The 20,018-nt window shown below is 32.6% G+C and overlaps 4 protein-coding genes across 4 annotated transcripts; 2 read left to right on the top strand and 2 right to left on the bottom strand.

Annotated features, from left to right (window-relative positions):
• Positions 1-587: 587 nt before the first annotated feature.
• LOC106370035 (protein FAR1-RELATED SEQUENCE 5-like) lies at positions 588-4,804 on the bottom strand. Its single transcript, XM_013810113.3, has 2 exons — positions 3,941-4,804; positions 588-3,359 (listed from the first exon to the last, which is right to left on the bottom strand). Exon 2 carries the CDS (start codon positions 3,350-3,352, stop codon positions 842-844), a length of 2,511 nt encoding a protein of 836 aa, XP_013665567.3. The 5' UTR covers positions 3,353-3,359; positions 3,941-4,804; the 3' UTR covers positions 588-841.
• Positions 4,805-6,643: 1,839 nt separating this feature from the next.
• On the top strand, positions 6,644-9,862 carry LOC106345938 (pentatricopeptide repeat-containing protein At1g53600, mitochondrial-like). Its single transcript, XM_013785164.3, has 2 exons — positions 6,644-9,077; positions 9,288-9,862. The coding sequence occupies exon 1, from the start codon at positions 6,857-6,859 to the stop codon at positions 8,879-8,881; it is 2,025 nt and encodes a 674-aa protein (XP_013640618.2). The 5' UTR covers positions 6,644-6,856; the 3' UTR covers positions 8,882-9,077; positions 9,288-9,862.
• On the top strand, positions 9,218-9,661 carry LOC106349622 (loricrin-like). The gene is made up of 2 exons (XM_013789609.2): positions 9,218-9,245; positions 9,288-9,661. Exons 1-2 carry the CDS (start codon positions 9,218-9,220, stop codon positions 9,659-9,661), a joined length of 402 nt encoding a protein of 133 aa, XP_013645063.2.
• A 4,336-nt stretch (positions 9,863-14,198) lies between the features above and the next one.
• On the bottom strand, positions 14,199-14,778 carry LOC106351056 (bacteriocin microcin B17-like). Its single transcript, XM_013790874.3, has one exon. It carries the CDS (start codon positions 14,605-14,607, stop codon positions 14,323-14,325), a length of 285 nt encoding a protein of 94 aa, XP_013646328.1. The 5' UTR covers positions 14,608-14,778; the 3' UTR covers positions 14,199-14,322.
• Between the last annotated feature and the right edge of the window lie 5,240 nt (positions 14,779-20,018).

Here is a 20,018-nt window from a genome sequence, read left to right as displayed (position 1 = left end):
GCTCTGTGTTGTGTGATTGTCTTGCAGCAGGTTTGGCCCAATTGAGGACAAAAATGATCTAAGTCTTAAGAAAGCACATTTGTACTACTAGGTTTATTATGTATTACTAAGACAAACAAAATTTGTCAACAATAAAAAAAAAAAATATAAGAAACAAAATGGCACATGTCTAAAACGTGTAAAACGTGTAAAATATAAGAAAAAAAAATAGCACATGTCTAAAACGTGTAAAATATAATATTAAACAAAACATGTTTGAATACTCTTAGTAGTACTCAAAGAAGTAGTAATATTTCATTCTTCATAGTAATATTTTTGTAAAAAAGAACATTTTTAAGTAATACAACCTGAAGAAATTAAATTTATTAGTAATACAAATGTATTTAGACAATTTTAGATTATATATAACACATTGGCATAAACTTTTAAAATAAAATGCGTATTTTCGGAATTTCATCCCATTATGGCCTTCACATCAAAACATTAGTATAGAAGTAGAAGGATGTTTTCTATAGAAATGAGAGGTTTTCAACTAATTTCAGAATTTAAGAGTATTCTATGTCTAATTTGACAAATAAACACAAATATGACCATATAATCTCGTAATATATGAGATATTTTTTCTAAAAATAAATAATAAGACAAAAACAAAAGTTCTTTGAAACATGCATACTACATAGTAATTCAAAGTAGTTCAAAGTAGTTCAAGGTAGTCCAAAGTAGTACCTAGTAGTCCATATTACACATAGTAGTTCACAGTAGTACCGAGTAGTCCATATTACACATAGTAGTTCACAGTAGTACCGAGTAGTGCAGTGTTACCTAGTACAAGAGTTCCATGTTACTCAGTGGGGGAAGAAGTACTTCCACATTCAAAATACTCATGCAAACGTCCGCCTCTCCTTCCCCTGCCCCTGCCTCTTCCCCTTCCGCGTCCTCTTCTTCGTCCACGAGATTCTCCGGCTGATGGAAACCTTTGCTTTTGAGTGGGTCCTTTCTTTTTTTCGTATACCGGGGGAAGAACTTTAAGTGCTCGAATCTCATCAGGTATGACCCATTCAGACATATGAGGAACTGGATAAATCGTCCTACAGTATGCCAATGCCCACAACTCCACCAAATAGTATTTTGAACAAAACTCTTGTAGATGAAGATCTCTTCCTACGCTCAAGAACTTGGCAGCAGCAGCAGCATGAACACATGGGATTTTGTCTAGATCAAAACACCTGCAGGTGCACATTTTTCTTGCCAAATCAACCGTATAAATCTTTCCGTCACTACCATTGACATTGTACTCAAGGTGGAAGCTGTTTATCTCAACAACATCTAAACACCTCGCTTCCAAACATCTTTTTGACAACTCCTTTTCCACTGTTGGCACAAGCTTCTTTGTGACTGGTATTTCAGCTGCCTTCTTCCTATGTTTGTTAAACCATTCAGTCATTTTCTTGATGATAACATCAATCATCGGTAGCATGAAGAATTTCCTCGCTTCCCGAAGAACACCATTAATGGATTCTGCTGCATTAGTTGTGTTAACATTGTATCTGTCTCCTTCAAAGTAACATCTTGCCCATTTTCTCACTTCAACACTTTTCTCCAGATACGCCGCAGCAGAAGGATACCTTCTGGAAAAGGCATCGTAGAGATCATCGAACTCAGCCACTGTATAAGCATGTGCACACTCTGTAAACTTGCTTGCGCAAGCGTCTCTGTTGTTGAAAACATGTCCTTTGACATTTTGAGACAAATGCCAGATACAATACCCATGTGCAGCCATTGGGAACACCTCACGTATTGACTTGATCAAGCTCGCATTTCTATCCGAAAGAAACACCAATTCGCCTTCATCTGCTATCACTGACCTCAACTTATTCATAAACCACATCCAGCTTTCGTCTTTCTCACCATCAACTACACCAAATGCGATAGGGTAGTGGTGACGATCCGGATCTTGAGCCGTCGCAACAAGCAGAACTCCACCATAAACATGCTTTAGATGTGTTCCATCCACAATGATAACTTTCCTCATCGCTGCGAATCCTTCTATGGAAGCTCCAAATGCGAAAAATAGATACTTAAATCTTTTTGCCGCATCCACTTCAACATAACTTACTGAGTCAGGATTCTTCAACTTAAGCATGTACATGTAGGAGTGTATCATAGAAAAACTCTCTTCCGGAGTACCTCGGACTTCATTAGCAGCCATCCTTTTTCCTCTCCATGCTGTGGCATACGACACATCAACACCAACCTTGTGGGTAACCATACTGATCAGATCAGCTGGTGTTGGTGTGTCATATCTACCGGGATATTCTTCACTCAAAACAGATGCGACAACATGTGGTGTGCCTCTTCTTCTGTTTCTAAGGGTACTTGTAGTTACTACTGAGCATGTATGAGACTTGTTGTAAATTCTAACCGTCCAAAGATCTGAATTCTTAAGCTTTACTACACGCAAATACCACTTGCAACCTTCTTTGGCTCCTCGACATTTTGCCACAAATCTCACAGTATCGGACTTCAATGTTTCATACTCAAAACCATTCTTATGCGCACCCCTCTGAACTAGAACTTGCATGGCTACCTTAGTTCTGAATTCTTGACCCTTAACCAAATCGAGACCATCATCCCATTCTTCTTCTACTGCAGTCGTGGCTTCAACTCCTCCTCTTGCAGCTGCAACTCCGGCTCTTGCAGCTTCAACTTCCGCTCCTCCAGCTTCTTCTTCCACTCTTACTTCTGTTCCTTCATACCCATGCTCTAAATTCTCATGCATCTCAATGTCTTCATGTTGTTCGGGTGTGTAAAGCGCGACCACACCATCCATCTCATGATCCTGATCAGTTCCATCTTGCTCAGTGTCATCTTGCTCAGTGTCATCTTCCTCGGTCCCATCAGAAAGACCAACATAGCTATCATCAGTTTCATCATCATCTTCATCAGAAAGACCAACATAGCTATCATCAGTCTCATCATCATCTCCTAAAAGTGACATACCACCATATGTATCATCCATGTCGCTGCTGATCTCCACATGTAAAACACTTCTACATTTATCATGATTTACTTGCATGAGATAACCCAAAACGTCTTCATCACACCAAATATATGATGGCTTGTTCGAATACAATACCATTGGAAAGTAACTAATCTTCACCATCCCATCTCCATTTGCCTTAATCTTTCTGCATATACTTTCAACCAATTCAGAATACGTAATCTCTTCCACAGCTGTCTTCATCACTAGAGTGTGAATTTCATCTTCTCCCGAGATCCATCTTCTCTCACCCCCATCTTTGATGTAACTTCCTCCGTAATCAAAACATATGATTGTAATAGGTGAGGCCATAGATTTCCTGAAACAAAAATTATGATGAGTTAACCGTTTAAAGAATCTAAGTTGTCCAAGATCTTTGGTACATACTCTGTTTAGTAATACAAGTAATACAGATTGTAGCTTAGTAGTACTAGTAATTCCAGTATTTTCTATAAATTTTTATTTTTGTTGATTTAACCCTTTTAACAAACCCAGGGGGTATTATACAACCCACAATATCGTCTACCAATATTTTAATGTATTATTTTGGTTTAAAACAGTGAAAAATAAGTAGAAATATACAAAATAGTCCTGAAAAAAACATCATTTCATACCAATATACCTAAAACTTTAATCTTTCATCGGTTTAAGTATGTTTAATCAACAAATAACATGTTACAAAACCCACATTATCGTCTAACAACATTTTTATGTTTTTTCCTATCAAACTCGTGTTAAAAGAATCGTGTTAAAAGAAGAGAACCTTCTCCAAGTTTTATTTTCATTTTTCTTTGAAAACTTTTACGATTTTTACAGCTAAGTTTTTATTTTTTTTCGTTACCCATAACACATAGAACATAAGTAGTATATTAGTATGAAAATTTCGTGAAAAAATCGTACCAATTTTCGTCAAAATAACCTCCAAAATACGCCAATGGAGCTTGAAGGGGAAGAAGAATTCGCAGGTGGTTGGAAAAAAGGGAGCAGGATCTGAAAAAAAGGAACAGATGGACACCTGTAGGAAGGAGAGAGGTAGATGGAGTGTGGGGTCGCTTGTTAGGTGTCCATTAATTATGGACTTTATGTGGGAGGATGAGGGGTCCGCTTTCTATTTTTAAAATTAGAAAGTAAGGTGTGGGGTCCGTGTTTTATTTTTAAAATTAGAAAGTAAGGTGTGGGGTCAGCAAGAAGTAGATAATAATATAATAGCTGAGGGTAATAAAGAGAAGGGAAATATGGTAGGGTAGTTAGAAAAGAAGTGGGGTATTAAGAATACAAAATTTCCAACTGGGTCAATATAGATTACTTTCCAAAAGGAAAAGAGATTGGTGGGACCCTCTAATCGATGGATGGGTGTTCTGTTGTCGTCGTGTGATTTGAAGGGAGTAACAGCGATAATGGATTTGGTCTGATTGTGACAGTGTTGCAAGATTCATGCATGAATGGGATTTTAGATTGAATTGATGACGGAGTGATTAGTTAAGGCCTTATCTTATTTTTTTTATTGGGCTAATTATCGTGGGCCCAATTTAAAGGAAAATAAGCTTTTGTAAGAACCAGAAGTGTTTTTTTTTGCCGACAAGTTAATACAATTTTATTTTACGTAAACTCTATTTTATCACACTAAATTTTTTCCTAACCCTCTCTTTGTTTTTACCTCTAAGAAGACTATCTATAATGTATTTCTCTCTTCTTTCTTTTACAATTTTTTTTAAAGTAAAGTTGAATTTATGTGTATCTTAACTATACAATTACTATTTTTCACTCTAAATAAAGAAAATGCTATAAAAGTAGAATTGGCAATATTTTATATGTAAAGTTAAAATAGAAGTGTTGAAAAAAATAATCTATTAATTATAGGAGTTCCAATAAATATCAAAGGTTGTGTCCTTTATTTATAAAATGAAACTAGTCTTGAAAAATTGTCAAATTATGAAATATGTGTGTATTTTCAACATGTCAACAATTGAAAAAGGTTATGAAAATGTGTACAGATGTGTCTCTTCATCGTAAGAATGAGTTTACATCCTACGAATGTGTTTTTCATGTTAAAACGCATTAAAATTTAAAAGATTGTGAAATTGTATAAGAATTAGTTTTATCATTTGAAAAGTGTGTCTTGTTATTCTTTAAAATGTATTAGTTTTATAGAGTTGTGTCTTTTCATTATAAAAACTGTACTAGTTTTAAAGAGGTTGTCATATTGTAATGTTAATGCACAATCCAAAAATAACTATATCAAATCTGAAAAGTTGTAACTATTCGTATAGAAATCTAAAAAACAAATAGTATATTCCCATAAGTATTTCATTGTAAGAAAGTTGTCAAATGCTGAAATGATAGTGTGTTTCTATAATTACATGTGTCTTTTAAACATGAAAGGATTGGAAAAAGTTATGAAAAATGTGTATAAATGTGTTTTTTCATCCTAAGAATTTGACTTTACATCGTATGAATGTGTATTTTCATGCTGAAAATGCAATGGAATTTAAAAGTTTGTGAACATATTTAAGAAAAAGTCTTCTCATCTTAAAAATATATTTTTATTCTTTAAAACCTATTAGTTTTAAGAGTTTGGAAGATGTATACGTCAGTCAAAATTCTGTCATTTAGTTTATTATAAATTCTGCTCTTTCTTTGCTTATTTTCAATATTTTTTTCTCGTCAAAACTTTTTTGGTTTTCGTATAATCAAAGTTAAAATTGATTTTGGATCTTCGTTCATCATTGATTATTCACTAAAATATGTCAAATTGTATTTATCTGTTTTTATGCTGTTCATCATTGAATTTGACTTTATTTTTCAAAACATGTAAATCATTTACAAAAACACTTCTTTTATTGAGAACAGTTTAAGGAAATTTTTCACAAAGATAAATTTTCTTTGCTTTGTATGAATTTTCTATTACTTAATAATACTAATTTTAACTTTCATTATTATTAATTGATCTTATTGTATTACTATTGGGTTACCTCTATAAAAATTGATATTTAGAGAAAATGATTCATTTTATGATGCAAATTACTTTTTTTTCTTAATGTATATTAATATGTATGAATAATTGAGAAATATTATCTTCGTGGAAAAGAAAGAGTAGAATTTGTTATCTAAACCATATGAAATCCCGTTTGATCATAGTTCTGGTCTTATTTGGATATGATTTTATCTAGGTCTAGATTATGGATGTAAAACAAACGTTTGTTTGGATTTTTAAAGCCAATTCAATTCATAGACAAATACTTTGTTTTAACTTCCTCCTATTTGATTACTTGCGTTGAGATCAAATATGGATAAAATGAAACCATAGAAGTAGACTCTCTTGCTTTAGGGACAATTTATATGTAAAACAAAGTTTCATTTAAATAATTTTTTTGTTTATTATTTTTTTATCCCAATCATCTTTAGCCGATGCCGATTTTCATTAAAATTTTGTTTTAAATATACAATTCATAATTGTATAAAATTTATGCTAATTTTTAATATGGTTTTACATTATTAACAAAAGAAATAAAACATTAAATAAGAACTAATTTAAAAATAAACTTAAACTGTTTTTTTTTTTCAAAAAAACAATTCATGAATATATTTATTGATATACACAAGTGTTGTTATTATTATTATCCCAAATTAGTAGTATTAAATAAAATAATTACTGTGAAAATATTCTCATAATCTATCTACAGATTCATGTTAACAAAAAAAGAAAAGAAAATATTTAACTAAGGCAAAAAATGCTACATTCGACGAAATTAAATAATTATCATTTGTTTTTCCCGGTTTTTTTCTTCGTATCTCTCCTTTGTAAATCGCTAGACAATGGTGATGAGGCCGATTTCGAAAAACTGCTTAATTTACACACACAGCCTTTGTCTCAGGCGTAACTCCACGCTTGCTCTCTCTAACTACAAACCCAATCCACCGACGACAACAACAAGCACAACCATCTTCCAATGCAATTCTCAAATCTCAAAGCTCGCGAGAAACGGCAACCTCCAAGAAGCCGAAGCCATCTTCAAAGCAATGCCTCAGAGAAGCATAGTCTCGTGGAACGCGATGATCTCTGCCTACGCGGCGAATGGTAAAATGAGCAAAGCGTGCCAAGTGTTCGACGAAATGCCTGTGAGAGCCACGACTACTTACAACGCGATGATTACGGCTATGGTTAAGAACAAGTGCGATATGGTGAAAGCTCACGACTTGTTTCGCGAGATGCCCGAGAAGAACGCTGTCTCTTACGCGGCGATGATCACTGGTTTTGTTAAGGCGGGGATGTTTGATGAGGCGGAGTGTTTGTACGGTGAGACGCCAGTTGAGTTTCGTGATCCCGTTGCTTCGAACGTTTTGTTGAGTGGGTATTTGAGGGGAGGGAGGTTAGAGGAGGCTGTACGTGTGTTTGAAGGTATGGGGGTGAAGGAAGTGGTGTCGTGTAGCGCGATGGTTGATGGGTTTTGCAAAATGGGGAAGCTTGTTGAAGCTAGAAGACTGTTTGATGAGATGTATGAGAGAAATGTGGTTACTTGGACTGCTATGATTGATGGGTATTTTAAAGGCGGGTTTTTTGAGGATGGGTTTGCTCTGTTTCTGAGGATGAGACGAGAGGGAGATGTTAGTGTTAATGCCAACACTTTGGCAGTTATGTTTAAAGCTTGTAGAGATTTTGGCCGATACAGAGAGGGGAGTCAGATTCATGGGTTGGTTTCACGGATGCCTCTTGAGTTTGATCTGTTTCTAGGGAACTCCATGATCTCAATGTACTCTAAGCTTGGCTTTATGGGAGAGGCGAAAGCAGTGTTTGGCGTGATGAAGAACAAAGACTCTGTTTCCTGGAACTCGTTGATCACGGGTCTTGTCCAGCGGGGACAAGTCTCTGAAGCTTATGAGCTTTTCGAGAAGATGCCGAGTAAAGACATTGTATCTTGGACAGATATGATCAAAGGGTTTTCCGGAATAGGAGAGATCTCCAAATGTGTAGAGTTGTTTAGGATGATGCCTGAGAAAGACGACGTGACGTGGACCGCTATGATATCTGCTTTCGTGAGCAATGGATGTTACTCGGAAGCTGTTTCCTGGTTTCGTGAGATGCTCCGAGGAAAGGCTTTTCCGAACTCCTACACTTTCAGTAGCGTCCTCAGCGCAGCAGCTAGTTTGGCGGCGTTGGTTGAAGGACTACAGATCCACGCTAGAGTAGTGAAGATGAACATGGAGGATGACTTGTCTGTTCAGAACTCGCTGGTGTCTATGTATACAAAAACCGGAAACGCGCATGATGCTTACAAGATCTTCTTAAGCATCGGTGACCCCAATATTGTTTCTTACAACACGATGATCAGCGGGTTTTCTTACAATGGTTTCGGTAAGGAAGCGGTTAAACTGTTTTCAGGATTGGAAAGTACAGGAACAGAGCCGAACAGTGTTACCTTTCTTGCTCTGTTATCAGCTTGTGCTCACGTTGGATACGTTGACTTAGGATGGAAGTACTTCAGCTCCATGAAATCTTCGTACGGCATTGAGCCAGGACCTGATCATTACGCGTGTATGGTTGATCTTCTTGGAAGAGGGGGAATGCTTGATGAAGCATATCGCTTGATCTCTTCAATGCCTTTTGAGCCTCACTCTGGTGTTTGGGGAAGCCTTCTCGGTGCAAGCAAGACTTGTCTGCGTGTCGATCTAGCAGAGGTTGCTGCTAAGAAACTAATTGAGCTTGAGCCTGATAGCGCAACACCTTATGTTGTATTGTCTCAGCTCTATTCACTTGCTGGGAAAAACAGAGACGGTGATCGGATAAGGAACATCAAGAAATCGAAAAGAATAAAGAAGGATCCTGGTTCTAGCTGGATATAATAAAGGGTGAAGTACACAATTTTCTTGCAGGAGATGAATCTCATTCGAGTCTGGAAGAGATAGCGTTCACATTGAAGATGATTGAAAAGGATTACAAATTGATTTCTATAAGCCATGGAAGTAGTATTCATCACAGTGAAGCCTGTAAGGAGGTGCAGAGGAATTATTCATAACTGAACCAAGCTCTGTTATTGAGGTATGAGTTGGTTTAATAGATAAACATAACATTAGTTATCAACCGTGTTATTTATTTACTTCTTATTATCATATTTTGTTTTGTGTAGATAATTATTTACTTAATTACGTATCCTAGTCTAAACAAGAAAAACAAATAATATGACTATAAATACTAGATCATGGGAAGGTTATTTGATTGTTTATACGATTGTGACTTTTGTTATTGCAGAGAGAGAGATTATGGAAACTTATTTGATTGTTTTGATGGTCTGTTGTGGTGTCTTTATTGCGTTGGCTTTATTGGTGCCATGTTGTTTGGAGAAGAAGAAGAAAACAGGCACTGATGGTTCTGTGCTAAAGCCCAACAACCAGAGAGGCAGGGCTGTAACAAGCAGCAATGGTGACTTCATGTTTTATCCAGCTGCGGCAGCGTCTCTTCCTACTATCTCTGGTTCTGGACCTTCTGGTCACCATCACAGCGCTCATAATCACGGTGGTGGTGGTGGTTGTGGCGGCGGAGGGCATCATGGTGGTGGAGGAGGATGTGGTGGTGGTGGTGGAGGATGTGGTGGCGGTGGTGGAGGATGTGGTGGCGGGGGATGAAGTTAGTTATGTATAGCGATGAGTAGTTAGATGATGATGCTATGATTTGGGTAGTTATCTTGAAGTTATTATATTCTTTTTGATTTGTGTGTGTTTCCGTGGTCTTGGATTTGTGTTTTTGTTTTCTTTTTCTTTTTAAATTTCTACTAAATTAAATCTCCTATTTTCTGATTTGATTAATATTATCTAAAGAGTTTTATATCTACCATAGATCAAGATAATGTGAGACTGTAATAATATAATATATAATTTACGATAGTTAATATACTATAGCATAAATGTTATGAATAAATTAATATAATTTCATAATCTATAAATTATGATATTTAATACATTGTACTATACCTATTTAGCATTATTATAATTTGTAATCGTTCAAGTCTAACTAATAAATTTACTTCCGATTAAGCGTATTATGTGTCATGTTGAATCACCCTTTATTAAAATGGTATTATATACGTATTATATACGTATTATTTATACATTATTGTCACTATATCTATCAATCTGTATATGTAGTTTGTTCTCTTCATAATTACCCATACAACTATATGTATTTTTATTATTTATAGTTTAGTTATTTTTGAAATTAACACCATGTGGACGTACATAAAATATTTGATTTATATATACTGCCAACTAATAATTTTTATAGTTACGTACCAGTTATTAAAATATGGTAAATGTAGATCAGATATTTTCCTTCCAACAATATAGATTAGATTATGCATGTTTATGTCCGGATGATGACGCACTAATGCACATAGCACACCACTAAAACTATATGTCATGGTTTATATAAGTCAAAATTTACTTATTTGAAAATAACAAAAAAAATATAAATAGTTTAGATACACATTTACGTTATGCATACACATATTGCATAAGTACTTAAAACAATTTTTTTATTCTTGAAAACAAGCAAAACTAAAAAAAGGAATTGGATGGGAAAATTATTACATGCCAACAAATTCGTATTTAACCACCGATATCGCCGCCATAACCACTGCCTAGACATGCGATGCTTTCTTTACCATCTTTCTTAGCTTTGTGGTAGAGAAAGTGAGTGAGCCATAAGAGGAACATGAACAAGAGAAGCCCTCCAAACGCTATAAACAAAATCCCCACAGGGTTCATCTTTAATTTTCTTGCTCGTAGTGATTGTACGTTCACTTTTCATATAGGGAAATAAGAAGATGTGTATATATATATAGAGAGAGATGAAGAGCCTATCATTGACTTAATTTTATAAACCAACTCGTTCATTTTGTATTAAGGTTTGTTTGATTTCCATACGGAACCGGATATTTATTTTAGTCGTTGTTACGTTTAGCTTTATTCAAACCCAAATTGAAGGGAATCTTGATTAATATTGTAAGCTTGCATTGGTCAGATCACGGATTATTGAACCGATATATCTTGCTTAAATATATAAAATAATTCTCTAAAAATCATTCCACAAATTAAATATTTGTTTCAGTTTGATTTTTCGTTGTTTATTTTATCTTTGACTATTTGTAGTGAATCAATACATTTTTGGAATTGTTATCTGGACATCAAGTATCTGGCCAGAGCCCATCTGAATCACAATCAACCGGTACAGGTGAAGCTTTTATAACCTTAGTTCATGTCAATTAAATAAAACTCCAACGAAGGATATAATTTGAAAATGTTGTAATTTCTTTGATAAATAACCAAGTTGTAAAGCTAACGTGTATCAACTCCCCGGTAATAAACGAAATGAGATTTAGTTAATTCTCCAACATCAATAGGAGCTTTTTGGTAACATGGACAACGTAATGCATTACTTAAATGTACCTTTGTTGATATAAATTATAATTTAAAGGAAAATCAGATTATATTAACAGAAATTCTCTAGATAACCCTTTTAAGTTTTTGTTACAAAAAATAGTCATTCAATAAAGAAAATGGCCATAATAAATTTTATTAAAAGATAAAAATACTTTTTTATTCTAGGATTAATTAGTCTAGACTTATGATTTAGAGTTAAAGGGTGGGGTTTTGGAAATATGGTTTCAAAATTTAAAAAATAAAAAATAAATATTAAAAATTTTAAAATAAAATGAGTTATTTTGTGACAAAAACTTAAAAAAAACTATCAGACAGAATTGCCCTTATATTAAATACACACCGCAACGAAAGATAGCATTGAAAAAAGTGAAATTGCATCCTATATACACAACTTTTTTCACAATTAACTCAATACCTTAAATTTCACACCATGATATTTTTGTTGATAGACATACAACTTGTCATATCGTGTGTATTTACCTAATTTCCAAATTCTTTGTGGTTTTTTAGCTAATTGGCTCTTAAAAAAATTCGAAAACATGAGTACACAAATATTAGGAAAAGCAAACAACAACTAAGGTGTGTCGCGATGTACGATCTCTTTCCATCCGTATCGTCAAAAGTAAAAGGTAACAATAAAGAGAATTAGTATATTATAGTAATTTTGTTGATAATATCCCTAGGACTCGTCGATTTTTGTATTCTCTTGTTCTGTATTGTAATTTGATTCTCAGATTGAAGAAGAAATTGAACATCTCCATATCTTTATATATGCGGTTTCTAATCAGACAATAACGTTAGTTGTTCCGTAGACAATTGACATATTATCTTTTAAATTAGTTTGGATAAAATAATTAAATGTGTCAATTAAGCAAGTTCAGACTTGTGATGAATCATTCAGTTAAGCAAGTTGAGACTTGTGATGAACCTCTCTGCGTTTGATAAGTCTGTAGTTTGTATATAAAAACTGATCAGTTTAAGCGAGTTGAAACATGTGATTAACAACTCTGCTTGTCCTTAGTTTTTTTTTTTTTTTGGCTCAACAACTACTTTCATTATCCAACATTGTTAGGACCTACATCATAGTTTGATCCTAGAGAAGGCATATCAGCCTCTATGACATGAGTTAACCAACTTGGCATAATAGAATACAACTTGGGAACATGATTCATAAAAGAAAAAGCTTCCTTCGCTATCCTTCGCTATCCTTAGTTTTAAATTTGATTATTCGTTAATAGATATAAAATCTAATTTATAGCATATTCTTGAAGATTTTGTCATTAAAAATGATGTCAGCCAACACAAATTCAAAAATTTTAAGATTATATGACCGTTCTAGTATGGAAATTATATCCATTGACTCTAAAAAGTCTTGTTATCGTTTATCCCAAATCGGAAATATCAATCAAATATGTTCTAAAATAATCAAGTTGAAGTATTCATCCACATGATCCGCTTCATATTCCAAATTAAAAGTTGCCTTTTTTGGCTGGGTTATCCGGTTAACCTACATGGACGCTTATTTCTGACTTTGTTTCCACAATAGTTAGTGTAGAAGTAAACCTACAACCTCATAAGTGTGTGTTGTTTACCTTATCATGAAAATATTGAAATATTTTTGTTTACCTTATCATGAAAATAATGAAATATAGCCACGGGAAAATATTCATATTGCATAATTTGGATGTATACGTTATATATTTGCTTGATAATTCTATACAAATCCGACATCATCAAATACAATATATTGGGTAAAACGTTTATTAGATTTGAATCAATACAATGTACACATATATTTATTTATCCACAATACAACGTTAATATCTTACATTCCTATAATCCATTTATTTTATGACCTTTTTCCCGAAAAAGAAACAAATTATGGCTTTTAATGTTCTTTTATATCTCGGTTGTCGTATAATTAGAAAAACGAATACAGTATAGAAGATTATCGGATAACCTAAGCATCTTTAATTGGTTTATGAAAGGTAGAAGAAATTGCAAAGGAATTTTCAAATATACGAGGAAAATTAATAAATGTGACATTTTCTTCTTGATTACTTTTTCTCTCCGAGAAAACAAAAACGTTCGATAACTTAATCGCTTTGTTTCTTTGACCATAAAACTCAAAACATAATGTTAATCCTTTGATAAGTCAACTATTTGGGGTCTGCGGGTATATAAAATGTACAAGCAGTCAAATGTACAATGATATCGGCATAACTAGTTTGGATATTTGAAAGTCCACAGATGATCTATGATTCTATATTCGATCGATCATTTCAAAACGCGTTACATTCTCTCTTGATATCATTTCTACTTCCCATACACTATTTTAAACCGTCGATAAACCATATGTAGAAGGGAAAAAAAAAGAAGAGAATGTAACAAAAAAAGAAGAAAAAAAAGTTTTATAACACAGTTAATTATTGAAAATGTTCTTTTGATTAATTTGGTAAAGCTTAACTTTTTTTTAACTTAAAACTTCTTAGTATTTTAAATATTTTAGCAGCTTATTATTATTATTATTATTATTTAACTAGTCTACTTGAGTAAATGTAGATTGTTTAGAAGAAACTAAATATGAGAAATCACAGTCATTTGAAATATCGATCCCCAGAACTTTATGTCTTCGCATATAACCAATTCATTTACATCTACATAAATGAATATGCTAAATTATATAGTATAATGTTTCATAGAAGAAACATAAATACATGATGCCTTATATATTATATACGTAATATATACATTACGTTAAAATAAATTTTACATTACATATAATAAAATAAATAAACCACAAACACAAGAATTTATCATTACATAAAGAGTTGCCGAATTCTCATCTATTAACCGCCTCCACCTCCACCTCCGCAACCTCCACCGCCGCCTCCACATCCACCACCACCTCCACCATCTCCACCGCCGCCATCTCCACCTCCACCATCTCCGCCAAAGCAGCAGCATAGGTCTGCGCATCCACTTACATCTACTGGTTCATTGCGACGTTTCTTAGGCTTAGTCGGCTTCACAACAACAAGTCCTCCATCTTTCTTTCCTTTTTTACCCTTTTTCACATCTCTTGGCTTTTTCTTCTTGCGGCAGAAGCAACAACATAATATTCGACAACACATCGTGCTCTAGAATAGCAAACACAATCAGAGAGATGTTTGATATATGTCAATGCGAAATGTATCAATCTTATGCTTTCAAATGTTTATGAATACTGATGCAAAATATATGTGATGTGAAAGCCCTTTTATACACCCCCAAATTGTCATGGACTTTGACAAATGTGTATTCCCTTACCACGTAAACTATTTGCTTATGAAGGATACAAGAAATTGCACAAGAAAAGTCAATCCTGCTAGAAGAAAAGTATGACTTCGCTTCTTGATTGATACGGTCAAATAGAGAATGGGATAGTTATGTCCAACATGTATAGTTCGGTGTTGGAAAAGTAAGTGTCAGATATACCAAATAAATCCGTTATATAAAACTACACATTTACACTATATATATCGATATATTCGTATTAATTATACTTAAAATCTGATACATAATCATGGGTATCATAAAACAGAAAACAGAAAAATGCTTGGTATAGCTATATCTTTTGACAAATGTACATTATGTTTAAGAAAGATAATTGCATAAGAAAAGTCAATTCTGCTAGCAGGGAAGTAGGACTTCTCTTCTACAATTAATTTAGTGATATTTAAATCTTAATATAAATAGATTTTCGTGTTGCAAATAATTAATAGTAACTGAAATGGTTAAAAATTATTTTAAAAATATTTGAAATATATATATTTTAATAGTAACCCTAATGGTTAAATATATATTTTGTACTATTCAAAATACATATATTTTAGACCTTACAAGTTAAATGTGTGGAAATTATATGATATTTGGGAAATATTGCATAATATTATTAAAATAGGTTTTAAACTTGAGTTTTCTTAAGATTTAGCTAAATCATTTTAGGATATATGTTGAACACAAAACTATAGCTAAACTTGATTTAGAAAATGATTTAGTAAAATAGGAAAAGACAAAGGAAACATAGATATAGGCTTAGTTAATACATCATTGACATGGGATTGTAAATAACTTGCAAAACTAAAAGGTAATTCAAATTTGTACTTCTTTTTTAATAGATTAGTTATGGTAAAATTCAGTAACAACTTTCAAAACCACATTTATATTAAAACAGAAAAGTATAAAAATTATTTAGGAACAAATTTAATTGAGATAAAAAAAACCCTAGCCGTTAAGAGAAAAAAAAAAGATTTTTTATAGCTTCAAGCCGATGGCAAGAGGCTTCTATAGCTCCGACATCGACTTGTTTGATTCATTTTGTTTCATTTTCTTTGATTTGCTTTACTTTTTGTCATTTGGTTTGCTTGATTGCTAATTTATTTAAAATCTGGCAAAAAAATTTATTGTTCTTTTGTATGCTTCTTCCAATGGATTTGGTAAGACAAAAACTTCAGTGAACCGTTTAGAAAAGGTAATTGACATTTCTACTGCGGATGGTGGCGCCGGGTTGTATCGGCTTCAATCATTGATGGTTCTTCATTTGATGGTGATGGAGTTCTTGCTACAAACTATGGTTACTTCGTAAGGCAATATGAAATTCTATGGAACGATAATTTCTTTGACTCTGTTATTATCAATAGAGCAATATAAAGAGTTGTCTTGTCTCGGAGACTCATACCGGAGTATTAAAAGAGAGTGGTGATCTTTCTTAATTCATTTTGAAGTGTTGTGTTTTTGGATTAATTACGATTATATGAAGATTATCTCGTTTGAGATTCAACTATTCGAGAAGCAAATATGGAGTTTGTATATGAAAAATCTTTAGTCATTCATACGCAAGATGGATGTGTGTTAGTTTATTTTGAATCCCTACTAGTATATCTATTTTCTATATTTGTTTTGCTAGTTCTCATTGTTCAGAACTTTTTTGTCTAGAAAGCTTAATAATACAATCAAGTGGACAAACAAAAGTTGCACGGTTTAATGAGCACATAAAGAATATGAATTTATCCATTATCAATTTTTATTCATTCTAAATTTTGAATATACTCTAAACTTAGAGACCACATCAATGCTAAAATTCAATTTCGTAGTGATAGATTTATAAATCATTGTTCAACAATATCTTGTTGTTCTTTCACATATACATGAATGAAAATAATTTTGTATAATACCACCTAAGAAATAATGTCAAATGTTCTTGGTTTTGACCAATTTCTTTTAAATATATCTATTGCATACTGAAGTTATTTATTAGGAATATAAATTAGATGGAAACAATTTTTATGGGGGTACTTAGTACTCGCCGCTGTTTCTATATTGTTCGGCTTTTTGGTCTTTGAGAATCGTTGGATCTGCTGACTCTTGGTTCCAGTTGTAGTTCGTTGCTGGCATTTGTCTCTGGGGTTACTTAGTACTCGCCGCCTTTGTATCCCAAACAATATATCTCTATTTTGAAATCTTTAGTATTAAAAAAAATCATCTTGTTAATAATTTATTTAGATGTTCTGGACTTTTTATGACTACTATTGTGGAGGGAAATTGATTACATAGTCGATGCTCCTTAATAATTTAATTATCATTAAAATAACTTGCGATACAAGTTAGACATTGGACTTTTCACTACATGCATAAGCTTGTTTCATTATACACATTCAATTTCATTCTCACAAGAGATAACACGTTAAGATCTTACAGATGCATATGTTACACAACACATACACAAGAAATATTTACATAGCTACGGAATTGGTTAAACATCATCTTAAATTAGTTATTTGTTAACATCCACCACCACCTCCACACCCACCACCACCTCCACACCCACCGCCGAAACCGCCAAAGCCACCGCCTGCTTTTGATTTTTTTTTGCCGGAACGCTTCTTACTCGACTTCAAAACAGCTAGCGATCCATCTTTCTTTCCTTTTTCAACCTTCTTCAGATCTCGTGGATCTTTCTCCTTGCGGCTGAGGAAACAACATAACATTCGAATCATCACAGATTGTAATTAAGGTGAAAACTGTAAGCTTTTGTCAAATCTTTTGTTGTCTGATTTTAATTCTGACCAATGATACAAGTTTTAAGTATGATATTATGTCGCTTTATATACTGTATTCCCAAATAACCGTACACTTTGAAAACATATATATGATTTGTTTAGAATACAAGACTAGGACATAGCTTTGTTTTCTAAAAGACACAAGACATTTTCTTCTTTATTAGTTGAAAAAATCAAATACAAGAGTGTGCCGTTCGTTTATAAAATACATGTTGAATAGTTTATATTCCAGGAAGCAGCACATTTCGTTAATTTTAAACATAAAATAATAGAAAAAACGTACAACCAAAGACCAATGAGATTTATATTGTAATTTTCTACGAAACTATATCTTAAGATCATCCGTTATGTAACACATATTAAGAACCAAGAGGGTGGTAGCCGGTAATTTCTCGACGTTTGGTGTTTATCTGCATTAGTTTTAGGTTCGATTTTTCTACGAACTGAATATCACTACTTGACTAGTTTAGATTTAAATTTTAGCCCAAGTGGTTTACATGGTGGATTATATATAACAGACGATCGGTTCACCTCCGGCAATAGTCGTAAAGTATTTTAAATTCGGATCAAATAGTGTGGTACGTTTTCGGACTAATCTAATTTGTAACACTAAGTGCGTTCCTCCGGAATCGACCGATAGCCGATAAGATTTATAAAAAAATCACATCTTACGATGATTTACAAAATATTTTCTTCTCTTACATCCACTGGATGCTATAAATTGTGTTAAATTAGAAGTTGACCTAAAATTTCTTTAACTACGACTATATAATAGTATTATTTTATATTTTAGTAAAGCTTCGACACCACTGATCCTTTAACTTCTGATTCAGATAAATCCGGTTCATACTATATATGTTTGTAAATAATAAAAATCCTTGTAGCACAGACTGTTGTATGTCTGTGTTCTTTTACCAAAGTATATATCTGGTTTAAAATTGGTGGTCATGTGTTCGGTTCTTCCAACTGCATTATTTTTTCACCGAGTAGTGACCAAACTAAACAAGAAATTGCATATAAATTTTTTTGAAAGATACAAGAAAACATAAAGGAAATTTTACTAGATTGCTTGTAAAAGTCTTCGTTTGACTTATTAATTAATCATCTTTTGAACAAAGACTTCTGATTAATTGCCTTAACACAAAACAAAATGATCATATTCCCTTTCATATGGAGATAGATCCTTTGACTTTCTCTACAAGCTTATCATATAATTTGAGTGGAAATTTCAATCTATTAGCAAATAAATAGAATTTTTCTTGTTGATTTATGTTCAAGGGTAAAACATTATAGTTTACGGTAAAATCTAAAATGAGATCCAAAGTTATATAGATTGAATAGTTGAAATTCCATGGAAACATATATATCATATATGCGTGCAAGAACTACACTTGATATATCATATATATTACACATTCTCATTTTGCAATTAATTAATATTTTACTGAAATTGATATGATTGAGCTTTGCTCGAAGACCAGGTAAACTTTTCCTCTAAAATTACGAGAAAATAGGAAATAGAAAGCGCACGACTCACCCGGTCAGATATATACACATGAGTCTTGCATGCGGGAACGTGTTTAAACTATATACTGTATAATCTATTTAAATTAATACTTTATAAATTTATATACACTAAAAATCTCTATAAAATAATATAATTTTATAGTTTTAAATTGAATTTTTGATTCAATTAGTATATCGATAAATTAATATCTCTATAAATTAATAAAAAATTATAGTTTTGAAGTAATCTAATATTATTAATTTATAGATAATTCACTGCAAATTCATAATAATCGTCACAAAATGTATAGGCCATAAAGTTTGATTCAAAAAGATGTTCCTGATTTGATAAGGGTACATTTTGAAAATTAAAATAGAAATATTACAAAAAAAAAAAAACTGATCAATGAACATGACTCGAATAATCCGAGTTGAAAATTTGTCCCTTCGTATATAGATAGGCCCAGATTTCCGTTGACGTTGATATATAAGCCTACAGATTGTTACAACAGAACCTAATTTATTATCTGACGTATACAAGTGCAGTGGTCACAGTGCGAAGGCTATTTTAGGGGCCTAGGGCAAAAATAATTTATTTTATATCAAATAAGCATATTAATTTTTTTTAATACGAACCAGAAAATAAATTGTTTTGTAATCTTATATTTTAAAATTATTTTTTAAAAAATTAATCTTATAAAAATTAATGGTAAAAGTTATATTTTGGTTACAACTGAAAATTGTGTGTAGACAAACTTAAATTATATACAAGAAAATGTTTTCGACATTCAAAATTAAAAATATACAATAAAATTAATATTCACAACAACTAAGCAGAAATTATCATATTATTGAAAAGCATTAAAAAATAATTATAGTTTTTATCATATTATCATATATTAATTATATGATTTATGAATATGGAGACCGGCTCTGAG

This window comes from Brassica napus, chromosome A6, assembly GCF_020379485.1.
Source record: "Brassica napus cultivar Da-Ae chromosome A6, Da-Ae, whole genome shotgun sequence".
NCBI classification, from domain to species: Eukaryota; Viridiplantae; Streptophyta; class Magnoliopsida; order Brassicales; family Brassicaceae; genus Brassica; species Brassica napus.
This window is presented reverse-complemented; position numbering and strand designations above follow the sequence as displayed.

What these genes read in the sequence shown, in the direction of transcription:
- LOC106345938 (XM_013785164.3), top strand. Translation starts at nt 6,857, where the DNA reads ATGGTGATGAGGCCGATTTCGAAAAACTGCTTAATTTACACACACAGC.
- LOC106370035 (XM_013810113.3), bottom strand. Translation starts at nt 3,352, where the DNA reads ATGGCCTCACCTATTACAATCATATGTTTTGATTACGGAGGAAGTTAC.
- LOC106349622 (XM_013789609.2), top strand. Translation starts at nt 9,218, where the DNA reads ATGACTATAAATACTAGATCATGGGAAG. An exon ending in AAATACTAGATCATGGGAAG is followed by an intron (nt 9,246 to 9,287) that starts GTTATTTGATTG and finishes TTGTTATTGCAG; the next exon opens with AGAGAGAGATTATGGAAACT.
- LOC106351056 (XM_013790874.3), bottom strand. Translation starts at nt 14,607, where the DNA reads ATGTGTTGTCGAATATTATGTTGTTGCTTCTGCCGCAAGAAGAAAAAG.